Source organism: Neovison vison, chromosome 13 (genome assembly GCF_020171115.1).
Source record: "Neovison vison isolate M4711 chromosome 13, ASM_NN_V1, whole genome shotgun sequence".
NCBI classification, from domain to species: domain Eukaryota; kingdom Metazoa; phylum Chordata; class Mammalia; order Carnivora; family Mustelidae; genus Neogale; species Neogale vison.
Genome location: NC_058103.1, coordinates 47,233,842 through 47,255,620, shown reverse-complemented (window position 1 = coordinate 47,255,620; position 21,779 = coordinate 47,233,842). Strand labels below are relative to the sequence as shown.

The window sequence follows — 21,779 nt, the reverse complement described above, 5'->3', positions numbered from 1 at the left end:
GAAATGAAAATTTTCCTTTCTATTACCAGTCTTCAGTTTGTTTAATAGCATTCTAGTTTTTAGAATTTAGACTCTTGATCCTTTCTTCGAAGAGAGGATTGCATTTTTTCTCTCAAAGTAGAACATTAGAGATAAACTTTGTTCTATTTAAAATTATAAATTGTTGTGAACATAGTATCTAGATAAATACTTGCCCTTTATAAGCAATGTATAATGCCTTTTAACGAAAATCCTTAAATATTTTTTGAAGACCTTATTTCCTAGATAAGGAATTAAAAGTGGCTAAAATGGTAACATGGCTCATGTTTTTCCGTGTAAAGGAAGTAGTCTTCAAAATTTTGCAATACTTAAACAAGTTTCTTAAGGAGCCTGGCTTTAAATTTCAAATAGTTTTTAAAAATGCAACTCATCTACATTATAATTCTTTTTGTTAGATCATAAACTCTTTAAGAATGCACCTTTTCATATTCTTTAGTATGAAAGTAGACATACAGCATTTTTTCAAATTGCTCTAATAAGGAAATCACACTCTAATAAGAAAAGAGAGAACTTGGGTATTGGCAACCCAGACTTACTACTGAAGGCCATGCTGCCATACCACTTTCCAAATAATCCTCACCATGATAGCCTATTGACTGGTAAAGCAACAGATACATAAAAATGTTCTAATACTGGCAAAGAAAGAGAAAACTTTGTTCAGTTATCTAAGTCTGTCACTTTCAGCAGTAAGTAAAATTTCTTTTTACTTTAAAAAAACTAGGCCAGATATTTGTGGGCAAGCATTACAAAAATGAGCTGGACATAGTACTAGCCCTCAAATTACCACCTAAGTCACAGACCACCGCCCTCCCCGCCAAACCCCAGGAAGATTATAAATACAAATACAAAATGTTCTTTAACGGTTTATACACCAATTAAAGGAGTAGATTCTTTGCTGTACTGTTAAAAATTTAAGCCAGAGTTCTATGTGATGGGATCTGGCTTTGCTGTAAAATCTGAGGTAGAGAGCGGCGCCCATGGTAAGGGAGCGAGGTATGTTCGCTGCCATCAGTAATACCTGCGTCTGCCCAGCAGAGCAGTTTGGAGAAGGGGTCAAAGGTTAAACCGTTAGGTAGTCCAATGTCTTTATTCACCAGAATTCTTCTGTTTTCTCCTTCTAAAGAAGATGTTTCAATTTTAGGAGCTTCTCGATTCCAGTCCGTCCAGTACAAGTTGCTATGGGATAAATTAAATACAGTGAAAATGCAGTCTAAGAAATAAGTGTCGGTCTCTGAGTTTTGGTTGCTTCCACCATTTAATGAAGGTAAACCTAGGATTTCAATACTAGGATTTCCTACTGCATTGCTAAAGGAGACCCACCTCATTCCAGGTTAAGTGTGAGGGAGCCTGGCCAGATCATCTGATCAGCATGAGCCCCTAGTCCCTCTCACTCTCTGAATTCTCTATGTATTGTACCACAGTCTTAATAATTTCCTAGTTTATTCATTAGTTTACTAACTTCTAGAGTATGAGCTCCATGAAAGAATAGACCTTGTCTTTGCCTAGAACAGTGTCTACACCTAGTAGATCCTATGTAAATACTGTTAAATTCATGCACTGGAGCTTTTACACTCTTGTTCTGTCCCTCTCCACAAGGCATTTAAAATCCAAGGGCTTCAGAATAGGATCTATAGGTAGCAGGAGAATAGGGAAGCCCAGCTGACCCTCTGATTGGATCCACAGCAATGGCTCGCGGATTCACCAGGTCCGTGTGGAAGAGGACTTGGCGCTCGGAGCCATCCAGCCTGGCTCGCTCTATCTTGTCCAGGCCACTGTCCGTCCAGTACATTGTTCTACGGAAGTGGTCGATGGCAAGTCCTTCCGGGCTTATCAGACCTGGAAATAGAACAATGGCAGGACTGGAGCATTTGCAGGTATGAAAAGGGAACCTGAAGCAGGGAGATCTATTAGGTTTGAAAAGTTTAAAAAGAAAGTCCTGAGAGGCGCTCAGTTGCAAGCAGCAGGTTAACAGAGGAACTTGTTCTGCCACCTCTTATTCTCCTCTAGACTGATACACCCACTGGCCCGATGGCACCAGGCATATGCAGCAGCAGCTGTGGCCACCCTGAGTTCCCACTGTGAGCCCTTTCTGTTGGGAGCCCGATTTCTCAGCAGGCTCAGAGTAAGAATCACCTTCTCGTTTCTTGCATATGAATATGTGTTTACAGAGGGACTGGTACGGTACCACTCAGTAAAGCAACTTGTATGGCACTGGGGTTTTTTTTTTTGCACTAGTAGAGTCAAATGAAATACAGTGTCTTCTGGATAAAGTTGCTGACCTGAGTTGATGATCGTCTCAGGCTCTGCTCCTGGTTCCAGACTAGCACGGCTGATTGTCCGTCCAGCAACATCTGTCCAGTACACCATCCTCTCGCGGCAGTCATAGTCAATTCCCACAACTATGGAGCCCTTTGTGGACCAAAACATGAAACTGGAAGAATTAGGAGCTCTGCATTTCCCTGGAGTTTGCTCTTAGCAGCTGCACGCATGGCTATAGGGAATAGCCCGTAATATAGTCTCCTGGGCAGCTAATAAGCAGCATGATTACACAAGTGGGCTTGGAGGCTGACTTCTGGGGGCCCAGCCAGGCTTGGCCACTGACTAGGTGTGCGACTTAACCTCTCTATGCCTGGATTTGTGCACTTGCAAAATGCAGATAGCAGTACCTACTTCATAGTGCTGCTTTAAAAATGAATACTGTAAATTCCTGTACAATGTCCTGATCGGTCCTTAGTCTCCAGCAAGTGCTTAATAAGCGCTGTTACTGCCAGCAGTAATAAAACGACTTCATGAAAAAAAAAATCAGCTCCTTTAGTGAGTAAAGGACAAATGTTAAGCTCAGCAAATTAAGTTCTTAATGTTTTACTGGGCAAAAAAAATCTGTTATTCCTTCCAAGTGGTATCAGCACTCTTGAAACAGTCTTTCCAAAATTCACCAACATTTGATGACAAAATCTATTCCCCCTTTGCCTATAATATGATCTTCTCCCTAAAGCATAATCCCCTTACCCCTCTCTCTGCTTCCTTACTGTGAAGCAAATGGGTTGTATGCTTATGTAAAGAAAGTCTCCAGTTAGGTGGGTTAAGAAATTGAAGACTGGTGGTCACCAAACCTCTGGCTAGGGAGATCTTTCCCTTTTATTGCTAAAGAAAAGCAGTCTTCTTTTTCAAATGCTTAGTCTGTGATACTCCTTTGCAGAACTGCACAGTACTTGCTTCATACAATTTCCAGCTCCGACTCCTGGTCTGAGAAACTGAACAGATGTGCAAAGCCAACATCTAGGGGCCATCTGGCTGTCCCTGAGGTCACGCCGGTTCCTGGCTTGCCTAACAGAACCTCCTGGGGCTGGCTGGACATGCTTCTGGGAGAGGAGTCAATATAAAAAACACTGAACAAAAAGCAGGATTTGGCTCCTGTGAAAAAGTAGGCAGTATATATGTAATAATCTGAAGGCGAAGTGTGTTTTACTTGAAAAGTAAAAGTCCTCTGTGTCAGACAGGAGTGCACATCCATGTCGGCTTCCATTGACCTAGGGAATCATGGGGTCTGTTAAAAGCCATGTATTGATTTTAGAGTTTCTTGGAAGAATAAGTCATTTTAAATAAATTTCCCCAAGACATGCTTACAGCCCATGTTACATTCTCTGTCAGTTCCACCACCCAGGAGAGGCAAGTTCAGAAATGCCACACAGCCGTCAGACTCGGTGGATAGTTAGACTGAGGTGTTGGCAATTTCTCAGTTTCTGCATCTTTTAGAGAAACTTGCACAGGAGCATGCCCGTGTTTGCCAGCATGACTACAAAACCTAAATCTTAAGGAAAAACACATCTTCCTCTGAATACTGGCTGCTTCTAAACTTTTTTTGGAATCCGAAAAAAAAGTTTGTTCCAGAAGTAAAGGCAAACATGGACATTGTACTATTCTGTACCCTTTATAAGTGGCAGTGCCTTTTTGGTGAACTCCCTTCTCTTTTCGCTATTTTAGAGAAGAAATCGCTCCTCCAAAATGGAGTGCTCTGACAGTAGGGATGCTGCTGGCACAGGAGCAGTCAAGTGCTCTAACAGGCATCTAGGGAAAGCTCCTTTCCCAGCCCTCTGCCCAGAGCTGTGAAGGAGTTAGAGAAGAGACTGATCCACAGAACCAGAATGGGAGGGGAGGGGACTGCAACAATGAGGCAGTCATTAATTTTTTTTTTTAAAGATTTTATTTATTTATTTATTTGTCAGAGAGAGAGAGGGAGAGAGAGCAAGCACAGGCAGACAGGCAGGCAGAGGCAGAGGGAGAAGCAGGCTCCCTGCGGAACAAGGAGCCCTATGTGGGACTCGATCCCAGGACGCTGGGATCATGACCTGAGCCGAAGGCAGCTGCTTGACCAACTGAGCCACCCAGGCGTCCCGAGGCAGTCATTAATTTATTTCCACTTGGGATTCTCAACTGACCACAGAAACCACACCTTTTGGGTGGTCTTCCTGCACCCTCTGGAGAGGTCTGGCATGGAGAGGATCCTGGGGACTTGGGTCAAGGTTGACTCGTCATACTGCCTCAGTATCCTGACAAATCTCAAACTCCCTCTCCCTGTATCTGAAACCCCATGAACCACCGGAGAAAGCCTGGGCCAGTGAGATGTGACTCCCGGCAACAGTGCCCCCACTTCCTGTGAGAGCAGTGTCAGACCCATGACAGTATCGGACCACAGCCCAGAAACCCTCCAAGATCTCCCTTTATCTCTGGCCCTTGCTGTGATCTGAAAGCCCTGTGCAGTCCCACCCCCGACAGCCGAAATCCACTTACATGCAGTGACAGCAGGGTCTTGGCCATGTCCTTCTGAAGCCTGGTACCATTGAGGGGCAAGTGACCGATCTGCTGGCCCTGGGCATAGAGCAGGAAGGTGCCCACTGAGGGAGGGGTCACATCAGGCCGGGGCACAGGCCGGACTGTGGGTGGAGCAACCGTGGGGATACCTGCCGTGGCAAAGAGCAGGAAGGTATAAAGAACAGGATGGGAAACAAGGGTAGGTGGGGAGGGGGAAGAAGTTACTTTCCACATAGCAGAACCTCCAAAAACATCAAAAGATTTTTACCCTAGACAGATGTGTTCCAGATGTTCCTTAAAAGAAATTCTAATTTCTAGGCTTCCCCCCCCAAAGATTATGTAAAAACACTGCCAGTTACTAGGGAGGAAGACAACAAAACATTTCCCTCAGAACAAAGCAAGAGATTTTTTTCCTTTTTAAGGAAAGAAACTAGCCAGTATTGTGTCCGCTTTTCTTTGGGCCCCCAGGGTGACACGTGTCTCCTTTCACCCCAGGCTGGGGAGGAGGAGTAACTGCATGTTGAACGGAGTTCCAGATGTTCTCACTACAGAAACTGCTAATGACAAAACCAAACACGAAATCCAAATTGGGATCTCGGGTAGACCAGAATGTAAATCAACACAGTGTATTAGTGACTTCTTTCACTGGACCTGATGACCCCCTGACTCCCCCACCTTCATCCACAGCTGGCAGGTGACCTCCAGCAAACCCTCCAAGTGGTGTGCTGAATGGGGCAGTCCCCGGGTGCTTACAGGCAGGGGTGGTGCCTGGCTGCGAGCGGGTGCCCTGCACTTCTCTGCCATCTTTGTCCACACACCAGCAGAAGTCACTCTTCCCGTGGCACTGCAGGGGCATGAAGTGGCCCAGGTCATCACACTGGGGTACATACTGGTCATCCCTGGGCGTGCCACCGTAGTGCTCCAGCAGGTTTTCCCTCCAGCGCTCACAGACGGTCCGGGGCCTCTGGGTGGGCTCTGAGCAGATGGGGACAAAAAGCCTTTGATGGTGAGCCAAGGACAGGATACGGCATGTAGCTGAAGATCCCCACACCTGGCCTCCCTCCTCCCAGTGTCCGCCAACAAGGTCTCGGCCAAGCCCCTGGACACTGGACCACAGCAGTCAAGTGCTCTAAGAAGCTCTCCACAGGAATCCGGAGAAGGAAAGTCTCCTGGGCCAAGAGGATTTGTCATCAAGGCCAGCCAGCCACATCAGTAGAGAGCCAGAGGAGGTAAGATCAGGGCTGCAGGGCATGCTCAGGCCGGGAGAGGTTCAAGGGGACTACTCTGCCTGGGCCCAGGGCCTCTGCTAACAGAGCACTTGGTGGGAACCCTCCTCGGGGACTCAGTGGCCACGTGATATTTCAAGGTAATATTTACTCTTTCCCAGTTGGTTCAAGCTCCAGGACCCACACCCAAGAAAGCAATCTTGACTGGTGATGTGTCTTAGAAACTATCCCTGAGTGTTCTACCTATGTGGCCCTCGTGTCTGCTCATTGGAAAACTATGGAGTAAGACTTGCTGCCGTTAGCACTGGTGAACACAGAAGACAAGGGGGCCAACAGCTCCCTGCTGACTGTTTGACACTCCAGTTCCTGGAAGCCCTTTGGCTCAGAGCTGAACCTTTTTTCCAGTAGGTTCCAGCTTCCCGCCATGTAGCTCTGCCCCCTCCCATCTCCAGCATCCTCTCCCTGCTCCTCCTCCCAGCTCACCACCAGGCTTAACCTGTGAGCCCTTGCAGAGCAGTTTCTCTAGCTGATTTCTCCCAGCATTACTTCCACGTGGCTGTCACTCTGTCACAAACATGGCGGTTCTCAGTCTGTGGGGACTCTGCGGCAGTATGTTTAGATAACTCATCCACCCATCTAGCATAGGCTCATCTAAAGGAACTCAAATAGAAGGTGCTTTGCCTTCTTTAATTTGTGCAACTGAAAGGCTATGGTCTATAGAACCGTATAGCCAAGTACCTATTTGATACTACCACCTGGATGTATAACATACATCTCAGAACAAAAACAAAAACAGGGTGCCTGGTTTCCACCATCAACACTGCCCTAGACAACTCTCCCCTAGACATTTCCCTATCAGTCAGTAGCACCTCCATTTTCCATTATCCAAACCCAATAATCCTTGATGCCTTTCTCGTTCTCCACATCTGATAGGTCAGAAAATGTCAGCTGTCCCTTCAAAATACATTGAGAAAATCAATCTCTCCACATCCACCCCTATGACCCTGGTCCAAGCCCCATGGTCTCCCATTAGGATAATTACCAAAGCTTTCATACTCGTGTGACCTACCTTCTCTGTCCTGCCTCCCAGTGTAACCTACCAGCCGTCAGGAAGAGAGTCCCTTTAAAACAGTGATTTCTTGGAGGTCAAAACCTCCAATGGCTTCAAAAAACAAAGTTGGAAACATTACACTTTGGTTCTAGTACCAAAGTGCACCTCTAGGAAAGCAGGAGAGTGGTAAGTAAAATCCTCAGAGCTCAAAGCCGACCAGCTCAATACAAGACTTGCCAGATTTGGGAGACGTGGATGTTCTTCAGATTGTCTCTATAGCTTATGACCCTTGGGAAGCCAAGTTCCTTTTAAGACCTCATGGAGAAGGACAGTCTCGCTTCCTCCCCCAGAGGTGTCTCAAAGACCCCAGATGGAGAAATGTCACTTCCTCAAAAACTAGCTATCTACCTCATACTGGGATTCCCTGCAGAAGTTCCCAATGCTGCCCCAGGCCCACACTACAAACTCAGAGGGGACATTCTTGGTTCAGGGGACAGCCAATGAGGCAAAGCTCACTGGAATGCAGACAGCACACCCAGCCTCTGGGAAATGGGCACCTCACGTCATTAATATGTGTGCCTTCCTCTCATTCTTTACTATTTGAAGCTCCTCCTTAATTCACCAGTTTTCTTTCTTTTCTGTTTTTAGTTGGCAGGGTTTTAAATATTTTGAAATCTTGGACACAGAGTGTTTTCCCTCCCTTCAAGCCAACCCCATTAATACAGAGGTGACTAGTCAGAAATGGCAGCCAAGGCCGAACCAGCACCGAGAGAGAAGTCTGGGCCATGAGGAAAGAGTGTGCACAAGAGAACGCGTCCCTCCTTTGGTCATTAACTTCTCAATCTATCGGCTCCCTTCTGAATCACTGTCCTTAACACATGCTTGTCTTAGTAAGTGTAACAGAACTGAACGGTTCCCTAAGGCGTGTCCCAACCATCTGATTTCTTTAAATCCCAGATGGAGTTAGAACCGAGACTTTTTAAAGAGTAGGCAGGAGTGAAACAGGGTATTTCTGGGTGGGTTCTTTTTTTTTTTTTTTTTTTTTTGGGACCTGCAAAATCTTTTCCTAAAAATAGGGACAGAGAGGAACTGGGAGTGTCACTGTGGAAACAAGGACATACATCAGAATCAAGCATTACTGATTTTTACCTGTATGACTCTTAGAAGCCCTAATGTGCCGGCGATAATGGTATTACCAAAGGGATCAAAACTGGTGGTAATTCTCCAGCTCTTCTCACTCTCGTACATGAAAAGTCAAGATTAGTATTTATCTTTTTCAGTAGTAGAAATGGACCTGTGATTAGCAGGCTCAGGGCTATAGGAGTTATTTTGACTAAAAAGGTTTCAATTCAGGGAGCCTGGGTGGCTCAGTGGGTTAAGCCACTGCCTTCGGCTCAGGTCATGATCTCAGGGTCCTGGGATCAAGTCCCGCATGGGGCTCTCTGCTCAGCGGGGAGCCTGCTTCCCTCTCTCTCTTTCTGCCTGCCTCTCCGTCTACTTGTGATTTCTCTCTGTCAAATAAATAAATAAAATCTTTAAAAAAAAATTATAAAAAAAAAAAAGGTTTCAATTCAGTCCTATGTTCTTCATAATAAAATTCTTCTGTAGTTAAAAAAAAAAGAAAGTCTTCCCACTCTAAATAATCCAGACGGTGAAAGGGAGGCAGGGGGAGCGCTCAGACGGTAACAGACATGCTCACCATCGGCATGTCACTGCATGGGCTAACATCACAGGTTCCTGTACCTCTTCTGACGGTGGCCTTGGCAGGTGGGGATTCCTGGTCGACATGCCAGGCCTGACTGGAGACAGCTGGTTGATTAGCTTAGAGCAAACTAGCTGGACCCCCTACAGGTGTCCTACCTCTTCTTCCCATCAATACTAAAGTGGCCTTCATCGCTGTAGTTCCTAAAGTGGAGTGAAAGGATAGAGGGGAATACGGGAAGGCAGTTTTTCTTTGGGATGAAAGGCTGGTCTGGCAAGATCCTCTTGCTCCAAATGCTCCCAAAGCTGCCATAACAGATGTAGGGGAATGGCCTCAGCCTGACCGACACACTCAGTCTTCACTTCCAGGCCTGTCCTGGACAAGTGTGAGGCCGCAGCCCATAAGGGTGATCACGTATGTACCTATGTCCGTCCCTGTCACACAAATGTGCACGCAGGTGTGCACAGACCATTCTGGGGTTCCCAGGAGGAAGAAGCCTCCACAGGATGGAGAAGGGCCCAGGGTCTGGTGTCTGCTCGGTCTGGGCAGGGGTGATCATCTGCCCCCCAGTCACCTCCATTCCGCTTCTCGAGCCATGGCCGAGGCTGGAACTGGCTCTCTTCCCTGACTTCTCACCTGGTGGTCTGCAGCGCGGTGGCAAGGAGCCGGGTGCAGTCCGCGTGCCGGGGACTTCGTGGCCATCGGGGTCCACACACCAGCAGAAGCCGGTCATGCCGTGACACTGCAGCGGCAGGAAGTGGCCCTGCTCATCGCACTGGGGGATGTGCATCCGGCTGCCGGGATAGGCGTGCTGAGCCTGGGCCTGGCGCTGCTGCTGTTCGCAGGGTTTCAGCCCCGAGGAGGGGTCTTCTAAGGTCCGGGTGAAGGAGATGTACAAAGGAGGAATAAAAGACACTGCAACCCGTCCACTCTTACCAGCTAGTGTCAAAGTCTCCTAGCCAAGGGGTTTTTTTGTTTTCCCCTCCATATACTTGGAAGGAAGCATTGCATGGGAGAAATAGCAAAGCGTTGAGATTCTGAACTCCTGGATTCTTTTGTTTCTGCCACTATCTCCCTAATTTCTCCCTAAGTCTCACAGTTCACCCTGTCCAGGGCTGACTCCCCACTGCTGTCTGGGTAAAATGAAGAGCCACCCATAGCCGCTATCCAAAGACTCCCAAGAGACTTGGGAAAAGATGGTAAAACTCTGTTCAGCCCCTGAAGTCGAGAATGGTAAGTCTGAGAAGCTCCAAGTCAATGGCCATCACTAGATTACAGCGTGCAGGCCAAGACCTCCTAGAATAGTCATGGGGCTTACGACCAGCTCATGGCTGGTACGACCAGCGCACATGGCTCCTGTTCAGCAAGCTTGATCTCAGTACTTCGCCCAGGCAAAGCCACTCATGAAGGGGGCTGAACACAATGGGTGGGACCCTAGGTAGGACAATGGATGGATCACATTCCTGGCCTCCCAGAACGCTAAGAACCAGTGAGCACTCAGTAGACTAGGCAGCTAGATGGGACAGGAAAAGCCTTGGTCTCCTATAAGAGTGAACTAAAGGCTATAGAAAAATCACATTGAAGGATCCAGGGTTTTCTATGCCTCATCTGGCTCTCCAAACCTTACCAGGTGTGCACTGAAATCCATCCCCATGATAGCCAGGGTTGCATTGGCAGGAGAAGGAGCCAGGGGTATTATAGCAGGTAGCCGACGGGTGACATCTGTTTTCCGAGCATTCATCAACATCTGCAGAGGCAGGAACAGAGATGAGGGGGAGGGGGAGGGAGGAAGGAACAGCATGACTTCACCGCACACACCCGGGGCTACTGCACGGCCTTAGTACACAAGGGGTCAACCTCAGAAGACCTCTGGGCACAAGCAGAAATAGAGTAAGAGCTAAAGGCAAGCTTAATGTACAAAGCTGGGGGACACGGGAGTTAAGAATGTATGAGGTAGAAATCAAATGTGTGGTCACTTCCAGAAAAAAAAATCCTGCAGTGTATTTCTAGAGCATCTTTCATCCAATGAATTCCAGGAAGTTATCACCTTTGAACTGGCCTCTAGACTGTAAATCATTCACTTCCTTTCCATACTGCAGCAGTAAATACACTAACAATGGCTTTGTTCTGGCCCGGTTGGCCCCCTGTCCCTATAGCACCAACATGCAGATGCAGAACAGCCCAGGGAGGCCCCAGTGCTTTTTCAACTAAGGTAGAAGCACATTCAGTCTCATGTAATCAGAGTCCTACTAGCGACAATGCCCAAGTAATCAGAAATCGTCTCTACTGTCTACCTTTAGAAGAAATAGAAAAGTGTGTAAGAAAAATATCAGAAGTTTTGAAGCAACACATAAAAAAATCTGAATTTGGGACACCTGGGTGGCTCAGTGGGTTAAGCAGCTGCCTTTGGCTCAGGTCATGATCCTAGTGTCCTCGGACTGAGTCCCACATGGGCTCCTTGCTCAGCAGGGAGCCTACTTCTCCCTCTGCTTGCCACTCTGCCTGTCTGTGTTCTCTCTCTCTCTCTCTCTCCCCTGACAAATAAATAAATAAAATCTTTTTTTAAAAATCGGACTTTGTCAGGCTTATCAGTATCAATAATTCAGCATACCCCCCTTCGCGATACTAGCTTTTCATAATTCTCAAAACTGCAACATCCTAGAACTCCAAATGCCAGCTTACAGTCCTTTTACTTGCCGCAACTAGCATATGCCAACAGTAGCAAGGCACTTCCCCCACCCCCCCAAAAAACTTCTGAGAGTCAAACTATTACAACCAATGGCCAGGGGCACTGGGTGGAGCATACGACTGACTCTTGATTTCAGAGCTAGGAGTTTGAGCCCCACGTTGGGTGCAGAGATTACTTAAAAATTTAAAAAAAAAAAAAATCTTGAATACATAAAACCAATGGTCAGTGACTGAAATAAGCTATCTGCAAAGACAGGAAGTCTTCCAGAGTAAAAGGAAGATCAAGGGTAGAGGTCAGATCAAGACTTGGCTGAAAATAAAAGCAAGATGTCGCTTCCACAAAGACGCCCAAAAAAGGATATAAAAATGTGTGAATAGGAAAAAATGTGGGTTGGGAGGATCAGTGTGAAACCAACAAGGTGGTGAGTCCCGGGAGTGAACTGCATCCATTTGCTACAGCCCGCCGCGGAGACACACAGAACCGAGGATGCTGGAGAGCGACCGCCTGAATGTGACCTGAATTGGCTGGGGACAGAGGTGGCTCCTCGCCAGGCCTCCCGTGCACCCAATGAGATCTGCTCTAGGGCGGTCAGCCCCAGCCTTGCTATGACCATTCTCTCACTGGGCCCCCTTTCCATGGCTCTACACCTTTCCCAGGTATTGGTGAGCCAACATGCAGGACGGGAGCTATGACCATTCTCTCACTGGGCCCCCTTTTCATGGCTCTACACCTTTCCCAGGTATTGGTGAGCCAACATGCAGGACGGGAAACCAAGATGTTCTGTTCACAGAAGAGGACTCTCTTACCCTGTCATTAGCAAATTCACATTCTGTGTGACCTCAGTCTTGGGGAAACTTGGTCAAAATAAATGAGCTCCCTTAAGTCCAAGAGAATCCTGAACGCTTGACACAACCAAGTTCAATGCTACCCAGAGAGGCTCTGTCCAGAGGAGCACACTTCCTGTCTACCTACAAAGGCAGGAAAGTAGTTACACATTCCTCTGCAAAGTCAGAAACAAACCGGGTTTTCTGGTTAGCTCCTCAAGGAACCAAAAAGAAACCTAACAAAATCAGTCACAACAAAAACCTGTGTCCTGTCTTCGAGCTAATCAATACTGGTTCTCTCTTGTCATATTTAATCATCCCTGAGTTTGGCGCTCTGTCTCTTCAAAAGGGCAACCCCAGTACTTCGCTAGGGGAAGCCGGCGGCCATCCAGCTCCCCGGGACCTGCAAAGGGCTGGGAAACCAGAGCTGTAAAAATGAACATCCCCCAGGAAAGTCAATGCAGGAAGTGAAAGCTATTCATAATACATATGCAAAAAGTACTTCTCATGCTAACAGGAACCCCAAGCAATGACAGGAAGCAGGAATTCCTGAGACACAGGGCCTATTTCTAGAACCGAGGGATCAGCTCCTTGAGATTATTTGGAACTCAGAGAGAGGGGACGCCCCAGAGCTACCAAGTTATCTCATGTTCGGAAAGCCCATGGCCTAACAATTCCGGTCAGAACGAAAGAGCAGTCACCCTCCCCAATACAGGGGACAATAATGGTTATAAATGACCAACAGGGAGAAAAGTCCTTGAGGGGATGGAAAGTATCACAAGTGAGGAGCATCCATCCCCTAAGGCTGGAGGACGTTAAGGTTCCTGAAGCATAGAACAGTCCTGATGCCTCCTTGAAAGACCTCCCACCATGACAGAAAATAGTCCAGTCAGCTACTCCAGCGCCCGTGCTCAGAGCAGGTGATGGCTCCACCTCAGGAGTGCTAACACTGAGGACGTTTTAGAGGGGACTGGAGCTTTTGAGTAAAAATGGGGAGCTCTTCCCTATGTCACAGGATGTCAAGTGTCAGGACAGAAAGCATGGAAAGACTTTCAGCCCCTTGGCAAGGGAGAGACTCCTTGTTGTACCACTGGGGGAGGGGGCTGCCATTTATGCTTAACAACCAATGTCAGGGGTCTTCAGGGGCTATTAGGACACTGAGGTCAAGACAACAAGGTTCAAGGCATAGTAGATCTCCTTTGCTATTCAGATAATGAAACATGGCTGAATCTCAGCATAATTCTCCATTCTCTTACCTATCAAACCAGTAAAAACAAACAAACAAACAAAACAAAACAAAACAAAAGCCTGTATGGAAAATGTGTTAAAATCTTCAATTTTGAATTCATACTTCAGTGTTTCAACATCTTCTCACTGCCCTCCTTCTGCCCACACCCAAAACCAGGGGAAGTCCCTTTGAAACAGTCATTGGATTATCAGACTCTAGCTCTCCACTAACCCATCACTCCCTACCCCACCCCTTTTGCTGCCAAAGCATCCAGTGAAATTTCCAGACCCCAGGAAAGACTTCAGGCCACAAGCTGTCACTCCCCATCTATTCAATCAAGCACCCGCTGGTAGTGCCCCCGTGTGGTATGTGATGACCCTCTCTCTGGAGCCCATGAGTGGAGAGAACTCCTTCCTTCCCAGCCTTGTCTCTTCTCCTCTTGTGCTTACATCAACATCACCATACCTCACCTAACTTCTCCATTCTTAGAATAGGAGACCTGAGAGAGAATACTCTAAGAACGTCTTCTCATGTCGCTCCTGAGCACTCAGGGCTCGGAGGGACGTCCTGCCTGTTCAACTCATGCTTGCTCCTCCCTGGAAAGACCCTGACTCAAGACAATCTGTTTTTGCACCTAGAAAAGTCACCAAGATCTAGGAGGACAAACAGGCCTGAGAAATATCAGCTCACGCCAACACAAGGTTGAAATCAATCTTGAAACTGTTGAAGCTGGGATTGATTGAGGGAAGCTAGAAAAGATTTAATCCTACTTGAATAAAAGTAATTCCTGCTAGTGTCTCAGACTAGACTGAGAGCCCAAAGCCAAGTTCAGCCTCTCCAGGGAACTCCATTTTTGACCAAATGGCTAGAGAAAAACCCACACACCCTTTTACTGCTACTTTAATGGAGTAGAGAAAATACGTATGCTTCAAGAATGCACACTTTCCACAAAATAGAGCTTTTTTGTCTATTTTTCTCTATTTTCTGTTTTCTCTCTCTGTGGTCACAGAGACACATTGTACACTGTGGTATACCTTGAAAAATGTGTGTGTGTGCACACACATACGCACGCACACAAACCTGAAAGTCATCTTCGTGATTAACCCAGACCAATATAGGCATGGCAGAGTCTTCAGGAAAATGGCTATTCATATTCTACTACTCCAGTCTGAAAAGCTGGAATGGCAAGCCTCTAAGAAACCCCAAAGATCCCTCCTTCCTGGTATTTGCGATCTTGTGTAATTTCCTTCCCTTGGTAACTTGCATCTGACCAATATACCAAAGCAATATTGAGGGGATATCATTTTTGTGATTTTTAGCTTCCATTTTGCTAGCACACTTTCTGCCACTGGCTTTGAGGAAAGTAAGCTACTTTGTTCAAGGTCCATGTGTCAAGAAGCTGAAGGATATCTCCAGGTAACAGCTAGCAAGGACCCAAGGCTCTCTGTCCTCAAGGAACTGAATCCTGCCAGTAACCACATGAGATTCTTTCCCCAGTTAGGCCTTTACATGAGACCCCACGCCTACCGCACCCCTTGTTGCAGGCTTGTAGGACCTTTTAAAGCAGAGGACCAAACTAAGCTATTCCCAGGTCCTTGATCTATAGACAAGGAATGTGTTTTGTTTACAGCTGCTATATTTGGGGGTAATTTGTTATGCAGCAGTAGATAACTGATACACTAGGGAAGCAATGGATGGGTTTGGCATGTTTTCAAGTTTGTGGGTTCCAGAGAAAATCTCAAAAGTAGAGAAGCAGAGATTGAATAGGGACAATTAAAAATGGTAGAAATCAGCAAGAGGGCAGTAGTAACAATGAATGGCATTGTTCCAGAGTTCTCAACACAGAAAAATGACCAATTTCAGGGTCCTAATATGACCCCCAAGGTAATCAAAGTCTTACAGGACAAATAGAGATTAAAAGAAGGAAAAGGGAATGATTCTAGAAGGGATTAGGACAAGAAGCATCTAACTCAATGAACATTCTGATTATTAACACTCATCACATCTAGGCTGCAATGAATTTCGACTTGTTAGCTTTAAACTAAAGACCTAAGGAGTTAAATACCTTAAAACCAACATCTCTGCTGTCCCGAGCAACCAAATGTTTAAATATGAAATTCTGACAAGATTTTGATTCTCCATGCAGTCTCATTTCTTAGAACCAGCAGTGTGTTAAATGAAACTGAATGACAGGGTTGCATGAGTGGCTCAGTTGGTTAAGCACCTGCCTTTGGCTCAGGTCATGATCTCAGGGTCCTGGGGTTGAGCTGTGTGTTGGACTCCCTGCTTCTCCTTCTCCCTCTGCCCCTCCCTACCACTCATGCTCTCCCTCTATCTTAAATAAATACATCTGCAAAAACAGACAAACAAACAAAAAAATGACAAAATTCTACAAGAGCGGAAAAGGTATTATTACCACTGTGAGAAATAACAGAACAAGGAGGAGTTAGTGCCCCCTTATACCCTGGCCCGCACACCCGTGGAGGCTGCCCTCTGTCTGTAGACTCCTAGGGCAGATGGAGCTCTTGGGCTGGTCAAGTGAGAGAAGCATCTGTGAATTCCAAATCTCCCTTAGTCTAACTGGAGAAACCCTTGAGCTCTAAAGCAGGAGGTGTTTTTGGCGGGGGGCGGTGGGGGGGGGAAGAAAACCAAATGGGGCTGAACTGAGCAAGGGCTTTGGGTCATTTCAGTATAAATTGTGTTTTTTAAGGAAACCCTACAGCAGAGCTTCTGTACAACAGAAGTGGGAACATTAAAGAGCCAATTCAGATAATACCGAATGGCCCATCCCATCTGGGAGGGAGAGGACGTTTGTGCTGCCCAACACGCTTGTTCTGTCCGTAACATATGGCTTCCGGCTGCTGGTTCAGGCAGCCCCTCCACTGAAACTGAAGGGAAGAGCAATGGGAGGAGGATGAGAAGCAAACATCTGGTAAGGACAAGGGTGGGGGAGGGGGGAGAGATGGTATTTAAGCAGCTGTAAAGCTCCCGGAAGTTACACAGCTGTTCCAGCAAATCAGCTCAGGGTGCCCAGGTGTACAGTGGCCCGGCCAATGCAAGTAGCGATTTGAAGAAAGGGGGAAAGTCTGTGCCCCAGGTTTATCCCCAGACCCTTTCCCCACCATTCTCTCGCTCCCAGTGTCTCATTTTACTCTGATTTTGGGGTATTACTGACAGCATGAAATCGAGTTTCAATTCCATCACGTCACTGGATACATTCTGAAAACCTTTAATGGATTATGTAGATTTGCTGAATAATCTCTATATCAAAGTACTACTAATCCCGGTTTCACGGACATTTATACCCAGAAAATTATACCTAGTTTATAAGAAAATTATACTTAGTTTAGTAACAACCTCATGCATCATTATTATTAGCTAACCAATTTAAATTTTAAGTTAGTCCTCCATTTCAGGTTAGTGATTTATATCAAGCCTTAACCATCTTAAACGTCTTTAGATTTCTGGGAAAAAAGTTGTAAGTGCTTAGATATGCATTCCTACTCTTTTATAATGGTGGAGTTCTTTCACTCTTTCCTCTCCCCCACCCCACCAGGGAGAGAAGATGGTGGGAAAAAATTAGAGGGAAAGCATTGCATGTACGTTTAGAGACGCTTAAAATACCACTTCAGCCAGTGGAATAGCAACTAAAAGTCAGGCCTGACTGAAGTGCTAGATTAAGCCATTAACCAAAGACACTGAAGGATGGAGACTTCCGGACAGGTGAGTGGGTTTTCCCAAAGTTCCTGCAGCCTACACTAGCTCCCAGGAACAGGAGGTTACAAGCTGGCGGTGGCTTCCTAGCGCTCCAGGAATGTCTCCACCAAGGACTGCCATATATGCTCAACAATCTAGTCCAAGGGAAATCACCCTTGGCTCTGCTTTTTGACTCAAAGGACAGCTTTTCTCTTGCCCTTCAAACAATACCAAGGCTGTGTGAGTTGAGGAAGAGACCTTTTTGAGAAGGGTTCCGGCAATGTGGGGCTGTTGCATCCAAGGCAACTGTCTAAAGTCACTGAGGCTGACAACTCACAGGTACTCACCAGTACACTGGTGCCCGTTGCCTGTGTAACCAGGAAGGCAGGCGCAGCTGAACGTGCTGCCTCCATGGGAAATGCACCGAGCCTGGCCAGCGGGGGCACAGGAATGACTGCCATCCTCACAGGGGTTGGGAGGGGGGCTGATCACTGAAAAGAGAAGAAGGCAAGAACATCCAAGAGTTCAGACCTGCGAATGAGTGAGACTTGACCCTCACAGTGTGATCCCCACACCAATAGCATCAGGACATCTGAGGGCTTATATCCCAGAGCCAGTAAATCAGAATCTGACTTTGAACAAGACCCCTAGATAATCTGTAGGCTTCTTTAAGTTTGAGAAGCACTACTCTGGGTCTGTGGTTAAAACACTAGGTATGAGATCAGTCATTAAAATAGCCCTTGATTAAAGTTTGTAACTCACCAGAGTTACACACACACAGTTTCTATGATCATGGTTACTTTTCCATCCCACTGGGTTAAAAAGTGTATTTTCTCTATCATCCTCTGGCTCTACCAATGGGACGAATCTGGAATCCTAGTTCTTTTGGATCTACTTTTAGATCCAAAGATTTCTTTTTCTTTACCCTAGAAAGATTCAATTTATTACAGAGGGAGATCTATAGCTGGGCACATGGAATAAGCATCTTTGAATTCTAATCCATTCCATTTAAATTTGAGAACTATTTTACTTCTATCTAGAATTGGTGGTATTAGAGGTTCACAGTCTAGTTACATGGTTGGGCCAAATACCAAGACAAATGGGAATCCCAACTGGATGAACATCTGCTAGTAACTCAATACCAAAGTATCTATTTAGGGAAAAACAACAACACAGGGCTGAACTGATCCATAGCTTTGGATGATTTCAAAGTAAACTGTGTTCTAAACCCATATGGAAGAACTCCTGTAGGTCGGAGAAGAAACACTAAAGAATCAAAGAGCAAGGTTCAGCACCATGTTGGCCAAAGAGATAGTGTCCTAGCACTCACAGGTGCAAGTGTGCCCGTCATCTGCGAACTCATAACCACTCCGGCACTCACACCTGTAGCTTCCCAGCAAGTTGATACACACGGAGTTGGGGCCACAGCGATGGAAGCCAGTTGCGCACTCATTTACATCTAAGAAAAAATAAGGACAGAAAAGTACTGCTTAAATCAAAGGTTCCCCAAGTGGGCAAGTCTAAAAACCCAATGTTTTTCACTGCCATGAAGCGCCAACAGAACAAATAAATTAGTGTATCTTGGGGGGGGGTAGTCAAAATGTAGTATTTCTAAGCATCAGACACGAATGCATGTTGTAGGTTATAATCTTTATTTGAAGTCATTCAAGTTAAGTCACAGGGAAAATAATTGAATATTATGAGAAATCTGAACAGTAAAAAATAAAACCCACTCAACATTTAAAAGAAAAACACACTAACAATTTTTCTTTCAGAAATGTAAAGGAATTTCTATAGCTTGTGGGGAAAAGGCCTTTCATGGGTAAAAGGAACATAAGGTCTGAAGATAACCAGAAAACATACGTTTTAATAAATACAAGAAACACTTGCTACAGGGTTAAAATGACCAAACTTGAGAGCTCAAAATATGCAGGAATTGCAATACGTGTCTCCTCTTCCCAGTCCCAGCCTCAAATACCCACCTTCCAACTATCCTCTCAACTCTAACTAGAATATGCTTTAGTGTTGAAATAAGAGATTTAGGTTAACAGCTGCTAAATGTGTGTGGTGCATCAGAGAAGACCCTTAAACAGACACACCAGGCTTTGGTAACACAAAGCTGGAGGAGCCCGAGAACAGACAGAGCCCACACAACTTACCCACACAGCTGCGTCCATCTCCCTGGTACCCAGAGGCACACTCGCAGGTGTAGTCTAACCCTGCCCCTGGATGGCACTGAGCCCTCACGTCACATGTGTGTCTCCCGTCGTAGCAAGGATTCACGAGGACGGGGTCTGAGTCCCCTGCATGGGTAGAGAGGAAATAGATCATACAAGCACAATGTGGTTGTTCTAAAGAGAACGGCATGGTCGGGAGATCAAGGACTCCTTGGGATCGACCGCATACTCCTCTCTTTGTGGGGGGCCACCTAGAGACCTTGCTAAAATACTAATACCCCAAGCTGAGCTGGATTATTTAAGTTGCAGTATTAAATTCAAGAATGGCCTACCCTACAGACAACTAACCTTTTCTTGCTTACAGTAGGCTTGTGTCCGGGGAATAAAAACATCCCAATACACGGCATAATTTTATTGTAAAGCACTCTCACTGGATCACCTCGTGTGATTCTCAGGATGACTTTGTGAGGGGCGATCATCCTCCCGATCGATAATTTTTGCAGAGAAGTGAGAGACATCAGAAAAATTGCCCCAGCTCACAAAGCCAAGAAGTGGTACAGCAAGAGCTCATACCCCAAATTTCTGCCTCGACACTGGGCAGTCTCTCACTAAAATTCACTAATTTCTAAGTCAAAATTTAATAACTGGGAAAACCTTGCTTTTTTAAGATTGGGAAGACTAAAGAGGAATGATTTCTGTGGTATTACTTATTAGGATTAACCTGGCCACAGACCCATCCATTCACTAGGTAGAGAAATGTTCAATATCTGAAACCTTCCCTAGAGAGTTTTGTTTCTGGATAGAACACAATAGTAATGCTCATTGTAAACTTATTTGCCAGGCACTATTCTAAAACCTTTACATATACCATCCCTTTAAATCCTCTTGACTACACTGTGAGGCAGGTATTAATATCTTCGTTTTTACTACAGCACAGAGAGGCCACGTAACCTGGCAAAGGTCACACAGTCAGAAGCAGCTGGAGCAGGGATAAAAAGCCAGGCTCTCTGTGCTTGCCACCACTTTGCTAAGCCACCACCAAAGGAACTTCATAAAGTTAGCTAAGCCAAGGGCACAGAGATAATGTGGGAAAGAACCCCAGATACAATGAATCCGTTAAATCTGGGCACTTCCATTCACTTCTCTGATTCCTCAGGTGTAAAACAGAAATAAAGAAATAAAAGATAATACTTAAATCTGCTACAACTGAAGAAAATAAAGAAAGCCTGACATAATACATGTAAAAGACAATCCTCCCTCTTCCCTGTCCTGCACCCCCCACCACTGTGGACAGGCCTACCCAGTCCCCAGGGATGACGTCCCTCCTTCCTCCTCAGTGAGACCGCTGCTCATCCTCACTTGGTTTCAGCTTTGTCTCAGTCCCTAGAATTAATTCGGATCTTAGATCTAAAAGATTTCAGGAGCTTTACCCAAAACTCCCAGGCTTCATGTCAAGCCATCCTGGCTACCAATGGGGCTTTGTCTGTGATAACTTGAGCTTCTGCCTTGGATTTCTGCCTGTGCCCCAGTCCCTATCTTGACAGCCAGCTCAGCATACCGCAAGTCCTGCCTCACCCTCAGCTGCTCTCACAGCACCACGACCAGCATCTTGGCATCAGTAGACACGGTGACATTACCATTACATTTTGTTTCTATCCAGAAACAAAACTCTCTAGGGAAGGTTTCAGATATTGAACATTTCTCTACCTAGTGAATGGATGGGTCTGTGGCCAGGTTAATCCTAATAAGACCAGTACTTTAACTTCCTAGTACCACTTTCTCCTGGATTCCCTCTCATTTCTCTCGAGCTCACCCACATCTCCTCACCCCTCTTACCTCAGGCAGTTGGGCCTTTTCCAAGTAACTCCTAGTCTAGACCCAAGGGCTTGCTGCTATCACATGCCCCAGACCGGATTCCCCCCGACCCCGTCTTTCAGGAGGTCCAGCACCACTTGCCCCACTGCCCCCATGGACTCTTCCAATATTCTGTGTTAGTCTGCTGTGAACTGGGATGCCTTGGCTGAGTCTCCAAAGGGACCTCCTTGCATTCTGATAAATTCCTCCCATTGCTTTAGAAAAAAAACCCCACCGTGTGTTCTTGCAGGGGAATATTCTTATTCCCATATTGTGGCCTAAAAAGAAATAAAGGAGGGCCACCAGCTTATCCTTGGATTGCCTCGGTGATGCTGGCTGGAGTAGGTTACAGAACCTTTGCCAAGAAAAAAAGACCAACAAATGGCTCTGGCACTTTTTAAACTTGACGAACTTCAGTAGGTCACCATGAGCCTAGCTTTACATAGCAAACAGACACCCTTGTGTGTTCCCCGTTCTTCCC

At 46.1% G+C, this 21,779-nt stretch overlaps 1 protein-coding gene across 4 annotated transcripts in view; it reads right to left on the bottom strand.

Moving 5' to 3' along the window:
- The window catches only part of NID2 (nidogen 2), a 61,951-nt gene that overhangs the window by 1,891 nt on the left and 38,281 nt on the right, over positions 1–21,779 (bottom strand). For 2 of the 4 annotated variants that reach the window (XM_044230968.1, XM_044230966.1), the window contains exons 9-18: positions 19,427–19,570; positions 18,598–18,726; positions 17,615–17,758; positions 10,458–10,577; positions 9,467–9,697; positions 5,605–5,826; positions 4,831–5,000; positions 2,319–2,448; positions 1,704–1,875; positions 1,058–1,215 (exon numbers count right to left, since the gene is read on the bottom strand). In XM_044230968.1, coding sequence (XP_044086903.1) covers positions 1,058–1,215; positions 1,704–1,875; positions 2,319–2,448; positions 4,831–5,000; positions 5,605–5,826; positions 9,467–9,697; positions 10,458–10,577; positions 17,615–17,758; positions 18,598–18,726; positions 19,427–19,570 — 1,620 coding nt within the window. Of the gene's footprint in view, positions 1–1,057; positions 1,216–1,703; positions 1,876–2,318; positions 2,449–4,830; positions 5,001–5,604; positions 5,827–9,466; positions 9,701–10,457; positions 10,578–17,614; positions 17,759–18,597; positions 18,727–19,426; positions 19,571–21,779 lie in introns of all 4 variants that reach the window. The other 2 variants (XM_044230965.1, XM_044230967.1) reach the window with 1 other exon arrangement.